The sequence below is a fragment of the Euprymna scolopes genome, chromosome 1 (assembly GCF_053919585.1).
Source record: "Euprymna scolopes isolate OS-2025 chromosome 1, ASM5391958v1, whole genome shotgun sequence".
NCBI classification, from domain to species: domain Eukaryota; kingdom Metazoa; phylum Mollusca; class Cephalopoda; order Sepiida; family Sepiolidae; genus Euprymna; species Euprymna scolopes.
Window position 1 is genome coordinate 190619255 of NC_136482.1, and position 27184 is coordinate 190646438.

At 33.4% G+C, this 27184-nt stretch overlaps 1 protein-coding gene across 1 annotated transcript; it reads left to right on the top strand.

Annotated features, from left to right (window-relative positions):
* The first annotated feature begins 110 nt into the window (after positions 1-110).
* Positions 111-26938, top strand: LOC145278297 (mesencephalic astrocyte-derived neurotrophic factor homolog). The gene is made up of 4 exons (XM_080130592.1): positions 111-695; positions 20786-20910; positions 24271-24412; positions 26137-26938. The coding sequence occupies exons 1-4, from the start codon at positions 584-586 to the stop codon at positions 26331-26333; spliced, it is 576 nt and encodes a 191-aa protein (XP_079986718.1). The 5' UTR covers positions 111-583; the 3' UTR covers positions 26334-26938.
* The last annotated feature ends 246 nt before the right edge of the window (positions 26939-27184 follow it).

The window sequence follows — 27184 nt, forward strand, 5'->3', positions numbered from 1 at the left end:
CTTTCGAATGATAGCAGTGAGAAATTTCGACGAAACCGGGGACTAAAATCGGAACAGGAACAGGAAGTGATTTTTTTAACCGGCGTTTGGCGAGAATCTCGTGACACGTCGACCAATCAGAAAACGCCAAGTTGCATGACGTCACGCTGACGGGGCACGTTGTTAGTCGGCCACGTTTTTTGTTTTGGGGGAACAAAAACAGAAAATCCAAGATTATCTTACGGCCGCCCTTCCATAAATGACACTCTGAAAAAAGTCAATCAACAGAAAAGAGAGACATCTATTTAATACCCCGCTGCTTTAGAAAAGAAAACTTCATCGAATAACAAATCAGCAAAATCTATTTTTGTACACGTTTATTTATCACAAGAAAAAAAAAAGATTTCTTCAGGAAAAAAGTTATTTTTCTAAAAATAAGAGATCTTATATTTGTTTCATTGAAAATATTTTTTAGATATCTTTTTATTTTTAAATTGAAAAAAAAAAAGAAGATATTTATTTAAAGTCAACAACTTAAAACGGGAAGTTTTATATGTATTTATTTATTTACTAAATAACCGGTGAAAATCTTCAAGTTAACAAAATGCAACTTGCCGCAAATATGAACGTTCAATCGGTTTTCTATCTTCTCAGCATTGTTGTCTTTCTTTTGACAATCAAAACTGAAGCCGGTTTAAAAGAAGGAGAGTGCGAAGGTAAGTGAAACCTATCTATGTCCAAGTCTATGTCCATCCCCTCTTTGCAGCTTGTGTTGGTGAATGAATCCCACAACAAACAACTGTCAAGAAGGTGCTAATGCACTTACTGATCCGCGCTATTTTTTTAAATCGTTTTTCCAAGTTTAATTAAAGTTTATGGTATGTTTTCTATTCAATTGTAAGGTAAAGTACAGAATAAGTACAAAACACCCTCCCCTCCCCATGTTAAGAATGGTTTTTTAAATAATAACGTCATTATTTCAGCACGGATCACTCTCTGCATGAGTACCTTAATGAAAAGTGTCCCCTTCATTAAAAGCAACGACTGGAGATCGCTTGTGAATTTCGCTGTTTGTTTACATTAGTGATCTTTTAAACCAACGCATTTCAGGTGAAAACATTATTACGTACTTACGTGCCATGACGGAATTAGTAAAAATGGTCAATGTGCCCTAGTACCAACTAAAAACTTATATGTAGTTGATTTGGCGGACCTGTACGAGAGTGCCCCTAAAACTGCGTGCTTTTTATCGTTTTTTTTTTCCGATGAATATCATAGATTACATCATCTCATATTAGTAAAAACAAATACAAAAATTCTTAAGGGTTCTAATCACGTGACACGTCGGTAAAGAAATGGACAGTAAGTTAGGTAGCAATGAAGTAGAACGTCATAACAAGAAAATGAACCCTCCCCCTTAAAAGTCATCTAATTCTTTTTTTTTTTTTTTTTTCAAAATTTTTTGTTAATATGATACTTAAATCTGTAATCTATGATAATCGTCGAAAAAGTTTTTAAACGGGTATAAAACACGTACATTTAGGAGGTGGTGGGCACTCTCGTACAGGTCCACTCTCCACTCCACCAGCGATCCACCGTTTTTTTTGTTTTTTGTTTTTTTTTTTTCGACATCGCCGACAAGTATTTTTTGTAATATTAAGACCTTTATTATATCATCCAATGTATTCCTTATTGTTTTCATTGGTCGCCATGTTTGTTTTGACGCGTGTATATAATTATTGTCTTTAATTGTCCAGTGCAGTAGTGCAGTGCAGTGCACGTATAAATTTAAAAAATTACAAAAAATGATCCACTCCAGTACAAAAATAAATATAAGTAAAATTAGTTAATCGGATTTTCCTGTTTTAATATGATAAAGTTGTGCGACTAATTCGGTATGCCAAACAAGGGAGATAACCCTTGAGTTAAATTGACAAATTAAGGGTCCACTTTTTAAAAAAAATTTTTAACTGACACATTTCAAAACGTGGTAAATTTTTACATTAGGTCCATACTCCATCTGCACAATTTTCTTTAAAATGACTTTTATAAATTTTCGACTATGCTGAATAAGAAAATCTCATTTAAATTTTGCAGAGACAAGTAATTTTTGAAATATAAAGCCCTGTATTATGCATTGTAGTTCACTGACCACCATGTTTGTACGCGCGTGCCGTACCACCAACTGACCGTTCACATTCGAAATGCCAACTTTTATTGGGTTTCGGGTATGCTGACAACAAATATCAGTTAAATTTAGAGCAAATATTCCCCCTCCCCAATGGGGTGTTTATTCCGAAAACAGTTTTTAGCATGAAACTACTCAAGTGAAAAAGGTCGTGATTGTTTATTTACACGCATGCATTTTACTAATTTCTCGGTTGTGAAAAAAACAAAACAAAAAAAAAAAAACAAGGGGATTTGTTTATCGCTCGCGCGCACAAACATGTTCGCTAGTGAATTACAGTGCATAATACAGGTCTTTATATCTTGAAAACTACTTGTCTGCAAAATTTAAATGAGATTTTCGGTGCTAATGCAGAGAGTCACTGGCTGCGCTAGTTTTTAAATCGTATTTCCAAGTTTAATTAAAGTTTTTTTTATTTTTTTATTCAATTGTTAAGGTTAAAGTACAGAATAAGTACAAAACACCCTGCCCTGTTAAGAATGGCTTTTTAAATAATAACGTTATTATTTCAACACGGATCACTGTCTGCATGAGTACCAGATTTTCTTATGTAATGGTAAAAATTTTTTTAAAACTTTCACTTGTAAGAAAAAATATTTAACTACTTCAGTAAAATAGTTACCCCCCTTAGAACAATGAGTTAAGATTAGTTTCCGAATAACCAGAATAATTCATAATATAAATAACATTTTAAAAAGATTTCATCATTTATTGACATAAAAACGATGCGGCCTCTATTCCGCGCCATAATGTAATTTTTGTTTTTTTTCTGATAATTGAAGTCATTTCAGCGAAGGTTTGAAACGCCCCTAAACTATGAAATAGCATAAAAATAAAAATTAAAAAAAAAAAAAAAAAAAAAAAAAAAAAACGCTCGAATTTCTGATTTCTTCGAATTATCTGCTCACCAAGAAATAATGCGAGGAAATGAAAATACTTCTGCAGTTTACGGATCGTGCTGAAATAATAACGTTATTTAGGAATTCTTTAACATGGAAGGGGGGTGCTTTATTAACTATTCTGTACTTTCATCTAAGAAGATACCATAAAAATTGAATTTAACTTGAAAATCCTATCAAAACAAACAAACAAAAAAATGATAGTACTATTCATAAAATGCTGAAATGAGTTGTTTGGAAAAAGTGTTTACGTCGATCGTGGTTCAATTCGCCACGTAACTTTTTTATGCGAAATCGATTAGCCCACTTTCGACCTTGTTTACACTTTTTCAGTTGACTCTTTGGTACTTGTGCTCTTGCCGGATTTCCGTGATGTTGGCTCGAGATCGACCAACAGCTGACGTAAACCGCCGGAATATGCCGAACGCTCATCAAACTTAAAAACTCTAGGGAAAAAAAAACAAAAAAAAACAAACTTTTCGGGTACTGATTACAATAAAAAACAAAACTAAAAGGTATTTTTTATTATTATTACCCAGCGTAGTATAAACACCCCCGTCCCTCAACCTCATGTTAAGAACGGCTTTCAGAATAAACACCCCTACTTTCCCATGTTAACGGCTTTCGAGGTTGGCGGTGTTCATTCCAAAGGCCGTTCTTAACATGGAGAGATTGAGGGTGTTTATACTACGCTGGATTAGGTCGTAAAAAAATATCAAATAAAATATATCGGCAAACTACCGTAAGTTTCATGAATAATTTTTTTTTTTTTTTGTTTTAAATAAACATTTTCGACACTTCTGCAGTATACAGACAGCGGCTATTTTTTTTAATTATTTATTTATTTATTTTTTGTACATTTCATTAAACTGTCGCCAGGTGGTACTTACTTCTGTCAAAGAACAGGGGCAATAAACTCGTACATTTTTGGGAAATTTTTTTAAAAACTTTATCTTAAAATGGATGTAAATTCCTTAAATATGCACAATATTGCATTGTTGACGTCGGACACAGGAAACAATTGAGTTTTTGTGGTAAAACTTGTGGAGAACGCTCTGTTTTACAGTTGTTTTATATTGGGGGGAAAAATATCGCTGTACATAAAAGAATTGGTAGGCGGGAGCAAAGAAGAAATATTTTTGAGTGCAGACTCTTTTTATGTTGATAGCTGTTAGGCTCGCTTCATTTGATTGGCCGAGCTGGTTATAAAAAGTCACCTGATCGTGCTGAATGGCACTGTTTTTTGGACCAGTCCAGCATTATAGCACAAGAAGACTTGCATCCTTATTAATTACCCGACCGGCGAGGTGTTTATTTTTTATCTACGCCATAGGTCGCAACAATCATTGTTGCAAACTTTTGTTACTTTTCTGTGGAAATTCTCCACACGTTGGGTGTATTTTTTTTTTTTTTTCTCCTTTTATAGTTATAGCCACAGAGCAAACGTCTTCCCTTGAGGATTCATTGGAGATTCAAGAAAAAACTGATCACCTGCTCGAGGTTTTACTGGATGCAGAAGAAAGATACAAGCATATTATCAAATATGCGTTGAAGAAATTAAAGCACATAGATGTATTAGATGCGTGTGCGTTGAAGAACGCCACAGACAACGTAAACAAATGGCGAGCTAAAGTGGATGAAGTTCAGGAAAACTTGATTAAATGGCTTCCTAGAGACCAAGTTGCACGTTTTTATGATCTTGTTGAATTTAAGAAAGAGATAAAGAGATTTACATATCTTGACTGTAGAGGTTCACAAGGATGACGTTCCTCCTATCTCTCTGCTTCCGAATGCAATGCAGTCGTCTTAGAATGACACCTCTATGCTCAAGCCTAAAGTCAAATATCCTAGATTTGGAGAATAAGTTTGCATCGAGAGACTTTCTTACAAGATTTGACTATTGTACTTCTGGGTTGAAGTCTAGAAAGGAAACATGAACTCTTTACCTTTCTTGTATCCTAAAATGACAGATCTTCCTAAACCTAGAGTAAACCTAGTGAGACCGTTTCTACATATGGGATTGATTATTCCAGACACTTGTGGGTGCGCAACCAGAATCGACAATCGAAGGTCTACATTATAGTATTTACATGTCTAGAAATCAGGGCAGTACATTTTGAACTGGTTGAGGACATAATGATTCATACCTTTCTATTGATCTTCATTAGGTTTTCTAACGTAGGGCTTACCTTCGCATATATAGTGACAATGCGAAATCCTTTATTGCTGGAGCTAACTTACATCAAGCCCAAACTTCATCAGAATTTGAAAAGAAATTTGAGCACTACAATATGAAGTGTAAAAATTCCGCTTCATTCAGCGTGGTATGGAGGAATTTAGGAGCAAGTTATAAGGACGTTGAAGAAGTGCCTCTACAAAACCATTGGAAGGTCCATCTACAGTCAATCAGAGCCGTGGACAGTCATCTAAGATATCTTACGGGCAGTGAACAGCAGGCTGTTGACCTATGCGAGATTGAGCGGTTCAGGGCTGGATGTGATTACATCTAATCACTTCCTGCACCTGGATCAAACCCCTGGATTTCTTCTCAGGTTGGAGAGTCCTGAAATTAACAAGGATGAATTACCTTCCAGGTAGGTATTGTTGGACTTGTTGGGGAATCGTGAGGAGTACTTGCTCTCTCTCTCTCTCTCTGAAAGCGCAAGCAAGATTTTTATCCAACAACATCAAATAAAATACAGATAGGAGACATTGTGACAATAAAGCTCCCTGACAAGTCTAGACCATTTTGGGCATCAGGAATGGTGGAAGTTCTTCCCGGGGAATGATGGCATGGTACGCTTGGCACAGATATATCAGGGGGATGGGAGTTTAAAAGCATATCCCCTGAACCATCTGTACCTGCTGGAACTGCATGCAGAACAGTAAACAAGTGGATAGTCCAGAACCTAGTTATGGAGATTGAGAACCAGATGAGGGGATTTCTTGGTCAGACATCAGCTTGGGGGAACCCATTTTAGAACAGGAAAGAGAGTGGTTTTGGATCTGTTCTGGATGCGATCAACCTGATGATGGTTCGACCATAATCTATTGCAACCATTGTGAAGGATGGTTCCATTTTAGATGTATTGATATCAGTGCGGTCTCTCCAGAGGAGGAAGATTGTTTTTGTCATAGTTGTTCTAGGCTTTAGGAAAAATGTCTATATGCTACGTGAACTTGTACAAAATCAACAACTAGTTCATTTTGTGAGAATGTTTTCAGGAAAACTATCGCTCTACACAAAAGAATTGGTAGGCATCACTTACTGGCACCTTCTGAAAGAGCAGGAGCAAAGAAGAAATATTTGTGAGAGTTCAGACTCTTTTTTTTTTATCTTGATAGTTGTTACGTTCACTTCATTTGATTGGCCGAGCTGATTATAAAAAGTCACCTGATCATGCTGAATAGTAGTTTTTTGGACCAGTCCAGCATTATAGCACAGGAAGACTCCTATCCTTATTAACTTTACCCGACCGACGAAGTGTTTGTTTTTTTTTTACCTACGTCCTAGGTCGCAACAATCATTGTTGCAAACTTTTGTTAAAATACTTTTCTGTGGAAATTCTCCATTTTAAAGATGGAATGGAAATTTAAATTTCGTTTTGTTTTAATCTTTTTTTTTTTTAAATTGTGCGTGTGTCCAATCGTACTTTATATATATATATATATATATATATATATATATATATATATACTAGCATGGGTGCCCGGCGTTGCCCGGGTGTTTGGAGGTGTATGCTGAGCAAAAAAAAAGGGGGTAATTTTTTAAACTTTGACCCCTATTATGACCCCTGAAAATTTATTGTTTTGGGCTCAAATCAAGTTATTAAGTTAGATCCATGTCCACGGAAGCTATATCTAAAATTTCAAGTGTGTTGACCCAAAATTGTCGGAGAAGTTTGGTAGAGTTCTCAAAGCTCAAATCGTTGAACTTTGACCCCTTAATCGCCAAATTTCTTGCTAAAAACCGATCACATAGATTTTTCCAAATCTCAGTACCCTGTATATCAAATTTCGAGTCTGTAGACTAAAAATTGACAGAGTTATTTCGTAGGGAAATGTACGCAGACACACACACACACACACACACTTTCACTTTTATAGATATATAGATTTAAAATTTGAGTCTGACAGAATGACAAAATTATATTGCAAACCGATATATTAAACAAACGAACTTCAAAGAGACAAATGAACACATAAGTAAAAACAATTTGTATTAGAAAACATTTATTATTCCACGTCTTTTTTTACAGACCTGACGACTGAGGTTCGCTCTTAATAAAAATTGTTTTTTATAGTCTTAATTTTGACTTCCTTTTTCATAAAAAACTAAAAAAAAAATCAAGAAAGAAAAGAAATTTAATTTTATTTTTTCATTAATTTCTTTCTGCGCAAAGCAATTCTTTCAAACTTACTCTGTTTCCAAAATGTTTTTATTTTATTCCCCTCCCCCTTCATTCATTTTCCTCCGCATCCTGGCAAGATTACTGTACACATAGATTCGAAAAAATAGTCAAAAACAAATATATAAATAAATGTTATCAAAGGCAAGATAAGTTACTTTTCTACCTAACTGGATATATTTTTTGTGTTTTTATTCAATGTAATATATTTATTCAGCTCGAAAAACATACAGTGTTTACCGATGTGTTGGAAAATTCAAGATGGCGTCTCACACCCTCTTTAACACGGTAAGTTTGGGAAAAGGTGTTATAAATAAAAAACTATACAAAATACTATTAAAAACCCGCCGAATATATGTCAACCTATGTCACGGTAACATATATTGAGCGAGTTTTTAACAGTATTTTAACAGGGCACATCGTAAAAACTGACCCATTAATTTTCCTGAAGTAAAAACTATATAGTTTTTAAACTTTTAAAACTGTACATTATAAAAAGAAAACTGTTCGAGTGATTTTTTTTTTTTTACATGGGTGTCACCACTTATCAAGGCCCAGAGGCCACTCAAGGATAAGGGTTAATAGGTATACATTAGTCATTGTGATTTTAGCATAGTAAACAGTGGGAATTTTGTAACTTGGATTACTTGAAAAAGAAAACTGTTCGAATGATTGAAAATGAAAACAAAATAACAATGTAAATATATTGATAAGAAAAAAACAAAAACAAACGAAGTTTCCGTTTCAGGAACCCGAGTTTAATTTTATGTCGTAATCATTCAACTCGTTAGCGGTTTTATTCAGCGATTAGGGATAACCATACGACATATCTAATTACCAAAGCGATTTTTTTTTAATTTTTTTTTTTTATTAAAACTAAACCTGTTTAGTTTTAATGAACCAATTTTTTTAAAGCCAACACTTTAGTTATTTTGAGAGCGTGCAACTGCACCCGAAAGGTTGATTAGGAAACTCCAAATCCTTTTATGACTCGAAAAAAAAAGGGCTTTTTATCGGCTTAAATGATAAACTAATGTTAAATATTAGTATTTAATATAATGAGATATCAATCTACACAATTTGCCATCGATTCTGAAATAAAATGAAATCCTGACATTGTGATCATTTTTGCAGGTGTTATGTGCCAAATATTGAAATAAGAATGTTTAAATTCAATTATTGTAATTTAAGTCTTTAATTTTAAAGTCGATTTTATTTATAAAATATCTTTTTAGAAATCAATCTCAAAAACAATCTGAACAATAAATCTCTTTTGTTATGGCTAAGTTTTTGTCAAGGGTAGAAATTATAATAGACAAGTATTCATCCATGATGACATTTTACCGATTTCCTGGTTTACAGGTATTCTTGCTAAATTTCTTCGAAAGAATTGACATAAACAATACTTCAACTAAATACGTATATTTCATGCAATAATGACTTTTGTTTCTTCTGACTTTTCCTAAACTAAACATAAAACATCGGTTAGGGTTAGTTTAACATTCTGTAAAAGTACCTTCCGTTTTTTTTTTTTTGTTTTTTTTTTTGTACTTCTGCAGAGAAGGTAAAAAACCGATAAAAACTGGATATATTTTTCGTGTTTTTATTCAATATAACATGTTTATTCAGCTCGAAAAGAATACAGTGTTTACCGATGTGTTGGAAAATTCAAGATGGCGTCTCACACATTCTTTAACACTGTAAGTTTGGGAAAAGGTGTTATAAATAAAAAACTATACAAAATACTATTAAAAACCCGTATGTCAACCTATGTCACGGTAACATATATTGAGCGAGTTTTTAACAGTATTTTAACCGGTTTTTTATTTATTACACCTTTTTCCAAACTTACCGTGTTAAAGAGAGAATCGGCCGCCATCTTGAATTTTCCAATACATCGGTAAACACTGTATGCTTTTCGAGCTGAATAGACATGTTAAATTGAATAAAAACACGAAAAATATATCCAGTTTGGTAGAAAAGTAATTTATCTTGCCTTTGATAACATTTATTTGTTATATATTTGTTTTTTGGCAACTTATTCGAATCTATGTGTACAGTAATACAAACCCGAAATGAATTTAAGACCACGAGTGAAATGAGAAAATGAAGAAAATCACATTTACTGTGTGTGTTTACTGTTTATGTAAGTCAGCGGGTTTGGTTGCCATAACAACGTGACGGTAGTGAACGTATGTGTGTGTGCGCGTATTTCGTGTAGTTTAGTTTCGTATAATAGTTTCGTATTTTTTTAATTTGTAAATAACAAGTTATTAAAAAATTAAACCCTTCCAAGATGGACAATAAATAAAGCCATAATATTTTATGGTAAAGGTAAGAGCGTAGAAACGATTGTTTTTTAGGAGATGTGATTATTGGATTAACCAATCAGAAATCGTCTGTGGCACACACATCTCTGTTTTTATAGATATATAGATAGATATATATATATAAAGTTTTTTTTTTTTTTTTTTGCCTACGCTTTCTCCTTTCAGCAGGCTAATAGATTGTTGTCGGCCAGGGAACAGTGTCAACGTGGACAATGCATGGTATTGCAAACCAGCACTAGTAGTAGTGACAGATTCTGCTGAAAATGTTTCATTTAAATTATTTGAAAAAAAAAAATCCTTCAAATTATTAATTTAAAAATTTATATAATTTTGGTGACATTTCAACAGGTGTCACAATTTTACTTCAATTCAAAAAATGTTTCGGAAAAAAAAAAATCCAATGTTGCTTGAATTTGAAAAAATGTTTGATTCAAATTATTAATTTCTTTTACAAAATTGTTTTATTAAAATTATATTTTCTTATGTAGACTTTTCAATAAATGCCTTTACAATTATATTTTAATATATTTTTATGCAATAGATGTTTTCGTTTTCAAATATTTTTGTGTTGGGGGGGGGATCGTATTACTTATTCACATTATATTTGACCAAGAAGAAGTTGGAGTTATCGCCCCCTAACATTACCGCCATTCATATACTGCAGAAGTGCCACTTTCTTTTCTTTTTTTTTTTTTTTTTTTTTTGAGAATTTTAAGGAAAAAAATTTGATTTTTAAATTTTCCATGTTTATTGTTGGGAAAACTTTTGAATTTCTTTTTGTAAGAATTTTTAGGAAAACTGACTCTTTTCTTTTTTTTTTAGGTTGAACTCAATTAATTTGCACATGATTAAAAACCAATGTTTTTCTTTGCTTTTTATGGGCTAAGCATGTTTATATCGCTTTTTCATTGGCTGATCAACTTGATCAGCACTCGGCATATTCCAGTGGTTTACGTTAGCTGCCAATCCAGACCGATCCAACATTTATGGAAATCCAGTGTGTAAAGTGCAAAAGTACTCCCTCTTTTGTAAAAGTGAATCTTTTTAAATGATGAAGGAATTTACAATTATTTCATTTAGAATAAGATATTAGAATCTAATGATTGGCAAGAGTTCCCAAGTAAAAAATAAATAAATTTTAATTTTTCCATAAAATTTACTTAGATTTCGCAATGTCTGACACCGGTTGTCTCCAGTTTCCGGAAACCAGCAGTCTGACACTTTTTCATTTTCTCTTTTCAATCATACAGAAAAGTAAATTTTATTGCATTAGAAGTTATTGGTGCTTGTCCAAAATTGCTCCTATATTAAAAACCAAAATAAATTTAAAAGCCTTTGTGACATACATGTCTGTGACGACATGAAAAATCATATTCCAAAAATCACGTTAATTTCTCAAATTGATCAAGTTTTTTTTTTTATAAAGAAAATCATTTTGGAATGATAAGAAATCGTAGATATTACAAGACTGATCTTGTAAGTTTTAATTGAGTTATCTCCCTTGGTTTCTTCAAGATGGCAACGTTAGGAAGTTCCTACTCGATTACTTGTATAATTTGATTTTCATATTTAAAAATAAAACTATTTTATTAATTTATTTATTGCTGACTATTATCTTCATCTTTCTTAGTTGTAGTTTCACAACGTTTCGGCCAATTATTCCTCTGGCCTTCGTCAAGTGGTAACCACAACGGGATAGGAACTCCAAATCTCCTAACTGCATTCTTAGTAATTATTGCCATCCATAGTTGTTGTCGTCTCACCACGTTTTGGCCTGAGCAGTAATAGCCAAGTAGCATCTTGACCAGTCACTCCTCCTATTTCCAATAATACCCCTAATGCCATTACTCCATATTACCCTTTCATGGCTCCTTTTTATATGCCATTCTCCTTTTTATGGGGTCCATTTTTTATTTTTCACTTTTGCAATGATTTCTTGTATCATGAGCAGCACTTGTTGATCAATTGCATCCTCCCAAGTGTCTGTACCCGTCTGCCTTTTAATGAAACTGCACGCAGTTCACAACCATCCAACTATAGGGTAATGAACAACTAACTTTTCATGCACAGAGAAAAGCTCTCTCTTCGTCAGGCCATCCTTGGCTTTGAGGATCTCGTTTTCTTATCCAAACATCAACTTTCCTGTCTTATGCGCTGTAATTTTAATCTCAAAGCCATTCTGTTTTCTAATGACTGACGGTTTTGCTGGCAATCCATATGTTTCGCAGTCACCTTGGTTTCGTCTACCAGTTCATCATCGATGTACAAGCAGGTACCTCTCTTCACCACATTATCTTTGGCCAACTCAGTTTTAAGAACTGTCGTCATAATTTTTGGTGCAGAATTCAATCCAAATTCTAATCTGGTTAAACAATACATTTGACCTTTATATTCTACCAATTAATACTGCCATAGCCTTTTGTTTACATGAATGTGGAGGTAGGCTGACTTTAGGTCCACAATTTTAGTTGCACATTCCATTCTCCTCCAGTTCTTCATGACTTCTTCATACATGTCCATTCCATCTTTTGTGTGACAAGAACTCCCGGAAATCCAACACCTGCCTAACTTTCTTAAAAATGGTTGGACCAAGAGTGGCAAAATTCCTTTGACCTTCTCTACCTCAGTATCAATATTTCTTCGTCTATCCACCTAAACTTTCTTCTCAAACTGCGACTCTATATCTCCTGTTAGCATACTTTTGTAGAAGCTAATCTGATTTGTCAACACTGGTGGCTCTGTGGTCCATCGCCACTCCACTGTCCATTTATCACCATTCAAAGTATGCCCGAAAGTCCTTATACTCGATCAGACATGGCCTGGGTTTTGATGGTTGAATGGTATTGCTTCTGCTTACACTTCTTGTCATTCTTGGTGCCCTCTGATTGTTAGACTTGGCCTTTAGCAATGATAGCTCCTCTTAATCGGTCTATCACATACAGGCCCAGTATCACGTCAATTCTTGCAATAATCCTATTCAGTACAATCACTTAATTGCAGCGGCATATTCCTCACCTGATCTTGGCATTGGCCTCTCCACAACATTTCACTTCTCTGCCATCTACTGCTTTAATGTTACTGGTTCCATTCCAAGTGTTGTTGTACAGTCGGTATCAACAAGGGTTCTAATCCTCTTCCCATTAATAGTAAACAAACTCTCACATGCCTCTCCAGTATAAAAAGAGTGACTACTGGCGCAATAGCACCCCTTTACTCGTTTCCTGGAAGCAAAGAGAAATTTTTGCTAATGTGCCCCATCTGGCCACACCGAAAACAGATAACGTCTGGTCACGGCTCTTTACAGTCTCTTATCAGGTGGGGTCCCTGACATCTGAAACGTTAACCGGTAAATCTATGACTTGTTAATGTCTGCTCCTCTCTGATTTGATTGTTTGCTGCAGAGGCTGCAACTGCCCCTAGTTCACTAGGCTGTTTTCTCAGCACTCTAGCATACCTCAAAATCTCCACCTCCATGGTTTCAATTTCAGTAAGTCGTTGCAATTCCATAGAGATGCCGTCAGGAAAGCCACTTACGAAAGCAAGTTTAATAGTCTTCTCAAAGCTGCATCCTGCATATCATGTGTGTCATGAGTAAGCTGATGGAATACATATTAAATAGAGAAGTAGTCAACAACCTCAGCAGAAATAACCTTCTTAGTGACATGCAATATGGTTTCCATTCTGCCAGATCTACAGCAGATGTGCTAACTGTTATATCTCATAGGATTAGTGAATCTCTTGACAAAGGCTTCCTTTCTAGGGCAATTGCTCTTAACATATCAAAGGCCTTCGATAAGGGCCTACTTCACAAGATTTCCAGCTACGGTATAGCTGGAAATGTTTTCTCGATCATAAAATCATTTCTCTCCGATAGGCTCATAAGAGTAGTAGTTGATGGGCAGAAATCAGGCCATCAATATTAATGCTGGATTCCCTCGGGGGGGGTTCATCTCAGGCCCAACTCTCTTCCTGATATACATCAATGATCTCCCAAAACATATACTTAAATCATTCGTTGACATCTATGCTGATGACACGACCATCTATGGCAACACATCAAAGGCTGTAAATGACAAAGATCTCTCTAATTCTCTCTCCTCTGATCTAGAGCACGTGGTACAATGGGGGGAGGAGGTAGCTGGTAACTTTTAATGCATCCAAAACCAAGCTCCTATCTTTACATCATCAACGCTCTGATCCCCATCTGGCATCACTTGATATGGGTGGCTCTCCTCTAGGGGAAGCTCCATGTTTTGATAAGCTTCTGGGCTTGACCTCTACCCCTGACTTGAAATGGAATACATGCATCAAGTCAGTTGCCAAGATCGCTGGAAAAATAGTAGGATCCTTCTACCGCTCCAGAAGATATCTCAGCCCTGATGCAATTCTCTATCTGTATAAAAGCCAAGTACGTCAAAGGATGGAGTACTGCTGCCACATCTGGGCAGGAGCTGCTAAAAACAGCCTATCCTGCCTTGACAGAGTACAAAATAGACTTTGTGGCCTAGTGGGTGATGCCCTTTTCTCTTCCCTGCAATCTCTCTCCCACAGAAGAGACATTGCGAGCCTTTCTTTGTTTTATCGTTACTACCATGACAGGTGTTCGTCTGAACTCCAATCTCTGGTCCCCCCTCGCCAATCTTTCACGATAAACACCCGCCTAGCTGAAACCACTGTCAAAATTTTTCCCCACTCTTTATCTGTGCCAAAATCAAAATGTAGATTCCATGAACAAAGCTTCTTTCTTAGAAGTGCACGCATGTGGAACTCTGTTCTGGTTGCCTGTTTCCCACCTGACTACAACCTGGATGTCTTCAAGTCCAATGTGAACAAATTCCTGATGAACCGCCTCCTTAAGTAAGACACTATCAAATCTCCAACACTAACGTACTGTACACACAATAACCCTTATCCCCGAGTGGCTTCTGGGCCTTGATAAGTAGTGACTACCTTGTAAAAAATATATATATATATATATATCAAGCCAATCCCGCTAGTTGCCTTATCTCTGCCACATATACATCCACCAACTTTTGGGTCCAGATAATTCTTCTGAACTTATTATAAGCCTCAAACGCACTCTCTGAAAATGCGGTCTTTAATCAGTTTTCAATATTCTCAGCAATGGTCGAACATATCTCTTCCATTTATAGATAGACCGCTAGAGCATTCCCTTCCAAATACATTGGGATCAATGTGGCTATGTCTTCAATCTTCTGCAGCTTTGCCACCAACTTAAGCATGTTATAAGCCATGCAACCACATCACCTTCCCCAGTAAACGGCCTCAGGGTGTTGCTGCTTAACCTTACTCATTTGCCCATTTTTCGTTATTGTGCTGAAATAGCTTGCAGTTAAATATGTTGGTAATAGTTAATCATAGTGACTGTTATCTTAGGGGGAAAAAAAAAAAATTGTTACCAATCAGAAATTCTTGCCAATTCAAAAAAATAAATCCTAGTTAAAGCAAAATTATAAATACTACCGGGACCTGTGGAAATTCCACAGAGGACTCCTTCATATGTAATATATTGATGTTGGCATTCTATAGATATTCAGTGTAAATGGAGACGCTCTGATATTATTGTGGCTTTTTGTTAAAACTACATGAACGCCTGGCAAAGCCTGGTCGTAAAGTACGCTTAAATATGACATTTTAATTCTTGCAGATTTCATATATATTATTATAAAGTTAATGTTCTATCGATTTTTATTTTTTTTGATTTTTTATTTTTATTGGGTATATTAGCTTGAATCAAAACCGAAATAAAAACTTAGAAAAAAAATGTGTATATATATATTACATTTATAAGCGATAAAAATCGTACATAAAATTGGCAAGGACCCAGTGATCCCGTGGTAAAAACACCAGATTACTTATAGAGCTGTTATAGGTTCGATCCTTGTCAATAAAAGTCTAGCTATACTGATGAAGAGTAAACTCTGAAACATGCATGTATATAGATGACTTACTTTTATGCACGTAGTAATTATTAATTAATAAATAATATATATATATATAACTTGAGTTCCTTCAGCCATGATCAAAAGCAAAACTTGTGAAGAATTCTTGGTAAAATTATTTATGACAAGAAATGGAAGTACATAACATTTAAACGACCCGGATGTAAGCGTAGCATTACAAGTTGATTTTCTTTCTTTTTAGATAATTGTTATTTTATCAACTTGCATGAAAAACCGTTTGAATCATTCAAATACCATCAGTAGTTCAAACGTTATGAGAATTTTAAGTGCCAAAATTTAGGCTTTTCCGTGGACATTTTTCTTTAGAAAAAGTGGGCTAAATTATGGACTTTAACATTTCAAGAAATTTGGTAATTTCGCCATCCTTTATTTATTTGTCAAGCTATTCTCATGAAACTTGGTACTCTTATGTAAAATTGTGTGCTCTTTCTGATTATGCAGTCAAATCTGATGTATCTCTTTACCATAAGTCATGAATTATAAATTAAGATATACAAATTTCAATTTTTTTTTTAAACTAGCGCATGGTATCGTACAGTTAGTGTCTATTCATGAACAAAATTAAGTATTATTCTGGTATTTAAATATAGCTTTATTGAGAGTAGGTATTTACCTGCCTACCCAAAACTGATAAAACCAAAATTGTTAAAGCATGTTTTATTTTCATAAATAGCTATTCCTACCTCCAATTAAAGAATTGCTATTTTTTTTTTCTATATTTTTTATATATGTATTATTTTAGTAAGATAAAAAGAATATATTAATTAAAATCTAATTTTCTGAAATGAGCCTTCACTAAATCAAAACAGCAAGTCAATGAAGATAGCGCAGGTAGAAGTGAATTATCTCCCCTGAATGTTTAAAAATTTAGTAATTAGTAATTCTAAAAAGATGGAAGAAAAAATACTTAAAATACGATTTGGAATTAATCATTTTTAATATATGAAATTATTATTACTATCCTTAAAATCTACTTAATTATATGTATATTATCTATTATTTATAATTATTGGCTCCCACATGTACTAGGTCTACTTAGTATTTGGCCGTCACCCAGCATATGCACTGCTTCTTTAAGTCTTACTTTCCACCGTTCTATGATTTTCACTCTGTCCCATAAGGGGAGATGGTTTTATTTTTTGCTCCATATGTGGTCAACCATACCTGATTTTTCAATTTCTCCATATGTTACATATTTCTTTAATTGCAGATTTGGCAACTATTGGTTATTTTGTTCAGCTTGGTTTCACAATTCATCATGTGGTTTCAGCAAGACAGCGCCACATGCCACACAGCGCATTATATGATCAATTTACGGAGACATTTGACGTTTCAAAACAAATTTACACAATTTGTTAACACTGCTCGTGAGTTCATCTCTTCATGATGAATCGCAAAACCAAGCTAAGCTCAAATAACCGATAGTTGCCAAATCTTCAATGAAAGAAAATAGTTGTCGGTTATTGTTTGCCACCTAATAAAACACCCTTTATAAGATAGAGATGGATGGGAACTCTGATGTGCAGAAAATGGATGACAAAGCTATTGAGGTTGTTGAAGATTTATTACCTTGATAATATCATTGGAGCACAAGGAGGAGCTGGTATTGGTCTGATGACAACGGTTAAGAGTTGATTTAGTAAGTTGAGCTAATTTCTGTCCTTATTAGCCAGCAGAATATTACTAATGTTGACTAAGGGAAGAGTCTATAAGGCATGTGTATGCAGTGTGATGAAGTTGGAAGTGAAAGCTGTTTAACAAGGCTTGATGTAGGGTATGATGAAAATGAAAATTATGAGTAGTCTCCTTTTTTTTATATTTTTTAACTCAAAATGATGGAGTACTGTTGCCACATCTGGGCAGGAGCTGCTAGAAAGGACTTATCCTGCCTTGATAGTTTAAAATAGACTTCGTAGCCTAGTAGGGATGCCCTTTTCTCTTCCCTGCAACCTCTTTGTCACAGAAGAGATGTTGTGAGTCTGTCTCTGCTTTATTGTTATTTTCATGGCAAATGCTCGACTGAGCTTCAATCTATGCCCCCCTCACCAAACTTTCACAAGAAACACTCGTCTAGCTGAAAACATTATCAATAATTTCCCCCACTTTTATTTGTGCCTAAACCTAAACGTAGATTCCATGAACAAAGCTTCTTTCTTAGAACTGCACGCCTGTGGAACTCTGTTCCATTTGCCTGCTTTCTAGCTGACTACAACATGGTTGTCTTCAAATCTGTAAACAAGTTTTTGATGAGCCATTCCACTTAAGTTAATAAATTTACCGAATTTCCATTACTAACGATTACTATATTGTCCGATTTCTACTGTACACTCTTTAACCCTTATCCTCGAGTGGTCTCTGGGCCTTGATAAGTGGTGATGCTTATGTGTAAAAAAAAAAAAAAAAAAAAAAGTTATATAATGTGAATCTTAGACAGGCTCAGATTTAATGACCTTAACAGTTTAGGAAGATGTGTGCAGAACAGGAGATTTTGTTTGGTCACATTAAAAGAATGAGCATTGGGGATATTACATGAAGAACAGTTGAGATAGCAGGATCAGTTGGCAGAAGGCAAAGGAAAACATGAAACTAATAAGGAAGGATTTGATAGAAAAAAGAATAAAGTCCTGATCATAAGTTAGTTTGGAAGTTAATTTCTAAAAGCTGTCCTAAACGAAATACCATGGTCTTATATATGACATGAAAAGAAACTGGAATCTTAGGAAGATGTCCATTCCAGTAATTATAGAAGCAACCGGACTCCTGAAAAGAAATTTTCAAAACTACCTGGCCTGGTGAACTGAATGCAAGACAGATTCAAACAATCCCACTTGAAGAGGTTGTTAGAATCTTAAAAAAGATCTCTCGGTTGGATGCCCTATCACCTACTAGTACAAAATAGGATAATTGAAAAAGTAAATGTTAAACCAAACATGGTGTGCACAGCTGTTATCTTCTACAGGAATTGAGATTCATTCGAAACCTGTCAAATATTTATTAACATGCAATATTCATTGTGTCTTTGTATACCTTATATATGTACATACATATATAAATGCAATTACAAATATAGCTATTACTTTTATATTAGAACCTATTGAGATAATAGAATTTTCCATATGTTAGATATTAAAAAATAATAAAATCGGTAAAAATTGAATAAATTACAAGGTCAATCTATCAAATATTCAAAAAAGACAGAACAAACATTGGTAAAAAATGTATTACTGGTTAGTATAAATTTAAAATATTAAAAAAACAACTTTTCTGTGAACTAAAATGCATCTACATAGAATAAAAGAATGTCAGAATAAAAGATCAAACAATCAATGACGGTATACACCGTAATTTCCAAATAAAAGAATCGGTGATCCAAAATGTAAATGGATTAAAGTTCAAAAAGTTGTTTTTAATAAATAAATAAATTTAAAAAAAAAAATTAGTCATTCAAAGAATATTCAAAAGCTTTGAAGGAATGCAATCCCCTTTAATCATTTGGGCAGAATAATAAAAAATAGGAGGCGTTACTTTTGGAACGTCCCTCAAAGATTTGTCAACATTCTGCATTGTTTTATAGCAGATAAATTTGGTTTGTTTTGAATTTGACACTTTCAGAAAGTTTTCTTCTTCATCCTCATAACTGCTATCTATTCAATTCTGTCCAATCATTGAGAAGTGTCATTGATATAAACCAGCACATAAATTCATACCTAAATAAATATTGTTCATCGATAAGTAAAATGGATAGGGGAATTATTTTTCGATACTATACATAGATTAGTAGCAAGGAAACAGCAGTGGTTGATAACATAACGGCACATAACCTTTTCTTTCCAAGATGTCTATTCTTAGGTATACAGAACAGTTGCCAGAAAAATTTTTGTCACTGGAAAATTGGAAACTTTAAGAAAATAATTTAGTCTATATTTTTGGGTTAGTAGTTTGCCACTGTTTATTTTTCTCATCTTTACGACTGAATGGATCCTAATAAATATATAAATTAAATTGGATTTCCAATAAATATATAAATTAGTTAAATTGGATTTCCAATAAATATATAAATTAGTTAAATTGGATTTCCAATAAATACTGGTAAAAAAAATGGAGTTGCAGAGAATTTGGAGCTTCATTTGTAAGAATGCTAGGAGTCAGATTTTTTTTTTTTTTTTTTTTGCTTGTCCAGAATTCAACCTAATTAAAAAAAAAAATAACGCAAGAGTAGAAAAATCTATGATGTGTGGACTGGAACTGTCATAGTACAAAAATGTCATATTCTAAAAGTCACAAATTGATGAAGTAGTTATATAATGATTTTTTTGTACGATATTTAGTGATTTACTTGCAGCCTAAGGTTGATTTTAATCTCTACTTCTGGAGAAGTTATTAAAGGGCGGGGGGGGGGTAACAAGTGTTGAATTTTAAAGATGACAAAGCAAGACATGCCATTATCGTTTCCTCATAAAATTTGATTTTTTTTTTATTAAAAAAAATAAGTACTTAATCAATTTGATTTTTGGAATATGACATTTTTGTTTCGTGGTGGGTACATACATCATGAAGATTTTTCTGTATTTTTGTTTTTTAATTAGGTTGAATTCTAAATAGACCTAGTTTTCTTTTTCTTTTTTTTTACATAGGCATAACCACTTATCAAGGCCCGGAGACCACTCGAGGATAAGGGTCTTTTTTTTTTTAATCCTCAATATTGGAATACTTTAAAATAAGGAAGCTAAATGAAAATTTTGGAGGTTAGAATTTTAGAAATTGTCAAAGTTGGAACTTTACCTTTGATTTTCATAACCCTGTTAAGAAATCTAGATTCATGGTTTTCAACAAAAACGTCAGGAAGTCATTTTTTGTTTTAACTTTTAAGATGTATTTGCATATAAAAATAGAAAACAAATAATCTTTTTCTGTCTTTACAACAGACATTTCTGATTTTCTTTTTTAATATTTTTTATTTTATTTTCTTCAAACATTTCATTTTTTTTATTTTCAGTTTGTATCAAAGAAATTGATGCTTTCATGACGGGTTTATCACCTGGATCCAAAAGTAACGAAGCTACTGTTATAGAAGAATTCAAGAAATTCTGTACAAAGGCGAAAAGCAAACGAGAACGATTGGTAAGACGATTTTTGTTTCAGCATAAATATGTCTTTCAAAATGTTTGAATTTATTTTTAGTTTGTCAGTGATAGAAGAAAACTAAATCAAAGTTGCACGCATGGAATAACAAGGACGCATGTTCTTGAGCACTTATGCCCTTGAGCAAGGTATAAATTTACATGCCTCCATTGATTGTTCTCAATCTTTTGTAAAGCACCTAGAAGGAAAGTTTTTATATAACACCTGAAATCCCTGTGCCTTTTTTACAAGTACCTTTTGTGCCCCACAACATACATATCCACCATAAAGCCCGCTTAGTAACAAAATCACACCCCTTCATTGTTAAAGTTCCTAAATGCCAGAAAGCTTTCTACTCTAATACTTGAACAGCAAGACTTTGGAATTCTATCCCTGCTACCTACTTCCCTGACTGTACTAATATGCAGAAGTTTAAATGTAATGTAAACCAACATCTTAATTTTTCTTAGGTATGGTCCCAATTAGTAGCCCGTTACGTTTAAGTGGCGATATGCCTTGTTTGGGGTGAAGGTGAATTAAAAAAAAAATATATATAAGAAAAAAATCTGGTCAATCTGTAACATGGTATGTATTATGCCTCCAGAAATGTCATCACTTTTTTTTTTTTTTTTTTTTTTTTTTTTTTTTGAGAAAGTTTGTCTTGTTTTCTAAATGTGAACCCCACTTCAAACAAAAAGTTTGGAAAGGCATCTTGATATTTTAGGACTCTCAGTGATCAAATTACCTTGGATTTATCTTATGTAATGTACATTCTATTGCACGTTAAAAAAAAAATCATTGAAAATTTTATATCTATATCATTAATTGCTAGATGAAAGATAATGTTTTTAAATTGCAACAAAATATACATTACATAAAATAAATCCAAGGTAATTTTTGATTCAATTTAAATTAAATTTTTATACCTTACTTTGTAAAATTTATAAAAGTGTACTTTAAAGATAAATAAATTTCAAATTGAATCTTGTACCTTTATTTTTAAAGCCTATAGTAAAAACATTTTGTTTAACAATTTTCATGCCTTGGATGAAATGCTTTTCTAACTTGTCTCTTATCTTTTTAAGATTATATTTTAATTGTGTGTGTGTGTGATTTGTTAGACTTGAGTTCCTCACACCACAACTCATTTTTGCAACCCCCTCTTTATATTATTACAGGTCTGAATATTCTCTCTGTTTCAGTTTGTATTTCTCCTCACACCACAACTCATTTTTTGCAACCCCATCTTTGTAATACAGGTCTGAATAATGAGAAAATCTGAATTTTTTTTTTAATAAAAACTTTAAAATAACTTTTAGATTAAATTTTTTAAACTTCTTTCATAATAGAAAATCTTTAAAATTTAATAAGGAACATATTTCATATAGGTTTCATTAACAAATATTCAGTACATAACGAGAAAAATAGAGATGAAAATTTCAAAAGGACTGTATAACTGGTTACAGTCAATAGTAGTCCTCGCCAGCGAAAGTCTTTGTTATTGTTATTCTATTATTATTATTTAAAACATTTTGTGTCCTGCTCTTTTACGCAAGGACTAATATATATATATTTATTATCATTTTTTTTTTTTTTTTTTTTTTTTCCAAAAATGATAAAATTAATTTATCTCTTTTTAACTGATTGACAGGTCAACTTTGATTTTCTGTATATGATAAAGTTGGTTGTATGGCAATGTTGTAATATCAATTTCAGGGTTTTTTTTTTTCTTCATATTTCAACTTCTTGGCTTTGTTTTTATTTCTAAAGATGCCATGCATTCTTTTGAGTGATACCTTCTTGAATTCTGTGTCAACTTCATCATTTTCTTGAGTTGGGAGTTTTGACAGCAGTGTATCAAATTTACGCGAGAAATTGTCAGTTTAACCATAACTGTTGAAATCAAACTTCTCATTTAGTCTGTCTCAATCTGTATTTGCAAGCTTTGCATACTATGTGAGGTGCTCGTGATTTGTTCTAGTCTCGAAACATGCAAAATAAAATGCTTTTGCAAAATCGTCAGTTTTTATTAGGTTTCCACAAATATAACAGAACATGTCAGGGTTATTCAAGCATTTCCGGTTTAATGTTTCCATTTTTTATTGGTACAACTTGGTTCAGGAATAAGAATTTTTGTGATCAGGTGTAACTAACAAATTAAAGAGTTAAAAGAAATTTATAAAATAAATAACTGTACCAATTAAGATATCAAAGGAAATGTCAGTTAAGCTAAAGAATAATTAACTTGATATCTTTTCCTGGCATAACAGCAAGGGAATCACATGAAAAATGTACATCCTCAAGTGCTAATAATAATATAATCACCTAATGGGAACATCTACAGCAATTTTACAAACTATACAATTTAACTTGATATGATTCTAATAAAACCTATAAATTCCATTGGAAACTGTGAAAACTTGTTAAAAAGCACATTACAGTCATCTTAAACAAATCGATTATTGTACAATGAGCTGATATATGAAAAAAATATCAATTTCGAAAGCAAGAAACCTTGACTAGATTGGGCAAAACTAACTTGCTTAAATTCAGCAACTTTAAGTTACCAAGAATCGGCTACCTTTTTCCGGACATCAGAGCAGAAAATTAATTTTTGTCGACCAGTGTAATTATTAAATATTTGATTGAGTGCAAAGAAATCTACAACTTCCATCTTCCCCTCCCCCAAACCAAAGACTAATTTTTTTACAAAAAAAAGTTTAACTTTCAGACTAATTTACAAAAAAAAAAAAAAAAGATTAAATGACTTTTGGAAGTAAATGATTCCATGCAAGTAATCTTCGTATTAGTGATCAGACGATTCCAATATTTTCCCCGATTCCAATACAATTACTGATTCTGTATTAAATTTAGATTCGGATTCTTTATAAATCTCTAAATTCTTAACTTTAGAGTTATTTTTTCCCGATTACAGTAAAAACATGTTAAATGTGCAGATCTTTTCCTAAACGTAAAAATATATTTGTGGAATATGATCTATCAATTTTAGTTTTACTGGTAGTATATAAATCAATAAATATTTACTATTTTATCATTATCACTAATAGAAAATTTGGCTTCAAACAAAATCAAATTAAAAAGACAAAAGAATCGTTTTGGCGTCGGAAAATAGGTACAATTTTTTTTCCCAATATCCCCAATTCCGATTAATCGTCCCAACACTACTTCATACCTCCCTCGCTACACAATGCAACATGTCAAACAAGTAACCACTCCAGCTTCTACATAGTCTACAATTCCATCTTAGCTTAGTAATATTTGTACATACACCCTCTCTTGCATGTCTGTCTGAATTATTCCTGTTATTAATTTTGCATGTTTTTTTTTCTCTCTCTGCAGTGTTATTACTTAGGAGGCTTGGAAATGTCGGCCACAAACATTTTGAAATTACTGGCAAAGCCAGTCACTTGGGATATGCCAGCAGCAAAGATTTGTGAAAAACTCAAAAAAGCTGATTCACAAATTTGTGAATTGAAATATGGTACGTAATTTTTAGTTATCCCCCTTCTACACCTCTTATTTTTTCTGGTAAAGCATCAAATTATCTCTACTTTCCAGTTGTATCAATATTGGTTGATCATGTAAGAATAAGATTAAAGTGAAGAATTCCAGGTAAAGTTTTTAAAATAATGAAAATTTTTTTTTTTTTAAATTAGAGATGAAGTTATGTAAAAAGTTGCATAAAACTTGATGTGCCAGAAGATAGATTGATTTTCTCTCTCGGATGGTCAGTATCAGTGACTGGGATCCTGTTTTTAAAGCGTCCACCACTTGTCAGGAATGGGGAAAATCATTGCGGTTGCTTTCAAACGCTGTAAAAAGTCGAGTAAATCATAGAATAATTTCAAACAACTCCGCAATGTGACGCATCAGATGTACATTTCTAACATTTTTTTTCTGTGCTCCTGATGTGTCAATTAAATAGGTTGAATATCAAATGCAGCAGCAAGTCTTGCAAACATGTTTACCAGAAACAACAGTTGGAAATAAGTCATACACCAGCCATTATAACTATGCAATTCCTACAGCTACTTACATAGAAAACAGTGCTATTAAACCTGACATAGTGATGTGGGACAAAAGAGAGAAAGTAGCAATCTAAGTTGAAGTCGGTGTCACGAATGATGCTGGCTTATGTATAGGCCTTATGTATGACATGAAAAGAAACTGGAGTCTCAGGAAGATCTCCATCATACCAGTTATTATAGGAGCAACCAGGCTCATGAAAAAGGAATTTTAAAAACTACCTGGCAAATGTACCTGGTAAACCAAGTGCAAGACGGATACAAACAACAGCGCTTAAAGGGACAGAACCTGAAAAAGATCTCTCTGTTGGAGTCTATAAGATAGACAGTGAATATCTGCCATTTGGGTAGGATGCCCCATCTCCAAAAAAAATATAAGAAAATTGAAAAAAAAAAAAAAAAAGAATGCATCACCAACAGTTACATCTTGTAGGGGTGTTAGAGTGCATCACAGATGACATTTTCCATTTGGTGTGTGCATTTACTGATGAAAATATCATGTTGAGCTTACAATTCACAAGTAGTATATTTTGTAGAAATGTCGAGTGGATCTTAGATAGGTTTGGTCATTCAATCCATTTAGTGATATTGTTACAGATTGAGGCCCTATGGTAATGAGAATTGAGTAGGTTAACTAGATAAATATGCAACTTGCACAATTGAGCTTGAGGAATTTTCAAATTAACAATTTTGAAACAAAGAGTAAATATTTGACAGAAAGGAATTTATGGAAATGATTACAAAAACACAGCTAATCTAAGACATCAAGATGACATAATTGGCAAGAGTTTAGAAAGAGAGAGGTTAAAGTTTTAGGAACAAAGGAAACAGTTGGTAATTTAGGTAATAACGAATATAGAATGAGCCAGTCACTTGAGATATGACAGCATCAAAGATTTGTGAAAACCTCAAAAAGCTGGTTCAGAAATTTATGAGTTAAAGTATGGTACATAATTTTTAATTATCCCCTCTTACTCTCCTCCCCCTACTTTCTGGTAAAGCATCAAATTATCTCTACTTTTCAATTGTAGCAATATTGGATTTGGTCGTGTAAAAATAAGATCAAAATAGAATTTCATATCAGCTAAGTTTAAAAAAAAAAAAATTTTTTATTAGTGATAAAGTTATGTACTTACGTTGTGAAAGTTTTTAATTTTGATTTAAATTTTTTCTTTTTCAGAGAAAACAATTGATTTGGCAAAGACAAACCTAAAAAAACTGAAGGTGAAAGACTTAAAGAAACTTTTGTCACAATGGGGAGAAGATTTAGCATGCAAGGGATGTGCCGAAAAATCAGACTTTATTAAAGTTATTGAAGACCTGATGCCTATTTATGCACCAGAGGCCCATGCCATCCGACAAAAGGCTGAATTATGATGCCCCACCCCTCCTTTAGCGAAACATGTTTTCTTCAACGCTGCTGTAATGTTTGTCCACACCCTTCCTTCCTCCCAACATTAACGGTCTCTTTAGTGTAAATGAAAAATTGTGTGTGTGTGATTTGTTAGACTTGAGTTCCTCTTGATCCCCTGAGAGGGGAGAAGATTGGGAAAGCCTCAAGACCTTCAACTGCTGTGAATATTTGAAGATATTTAAAGATTCTCCTCCTCAAAGAATGGATTTCATCAAAAAAAAAGTTTCTAGAAGATTTGCATCTTCTCTTTACCTCCCCTTCCCCTCCTCCAAATAATTTTTTTTTTTTTTTTTTTTTTTTTGTTATGACTTTTACTAAAATTAAAAGTTTGCACTCACTGACATTCATTTTTTTTTCTTTGGGGACTGTCCCCTGACCATGTTAACATGTGAGAAGGGTTTAGAGAAGAGAAAAAGAAAAACCCGTCTTGTATGCTCCATCCCATGATTCATGAATTTTACCAAATACATGACAAAAATCTCACAACTTTTGTTTTCTTTTTTGTTGAATGTTTTCAACAGACACAAAATTTCTTCAGTTTCAAATAAAAATGGAAATTTGAAAATAATTATTAGTATTATGAATTTATTAAAAAAATTTTTTTTTTTTTTTCAGCTGGTGAAAGAACTGACCTGTAAAATTATTGCCATACTAGCTGTATATACCTGGCATTGCCAGGTTGAAACATATTGCAGGGCAGTGTTTTTTAGTCACATACTATTTAAGATACACAGAAGATATTTATTTCTCTCCCACCATGAGGAATGTGACACGAGGGTCTGAAAGTGGGATTGAAAAGTCACGCCCAAGAGAA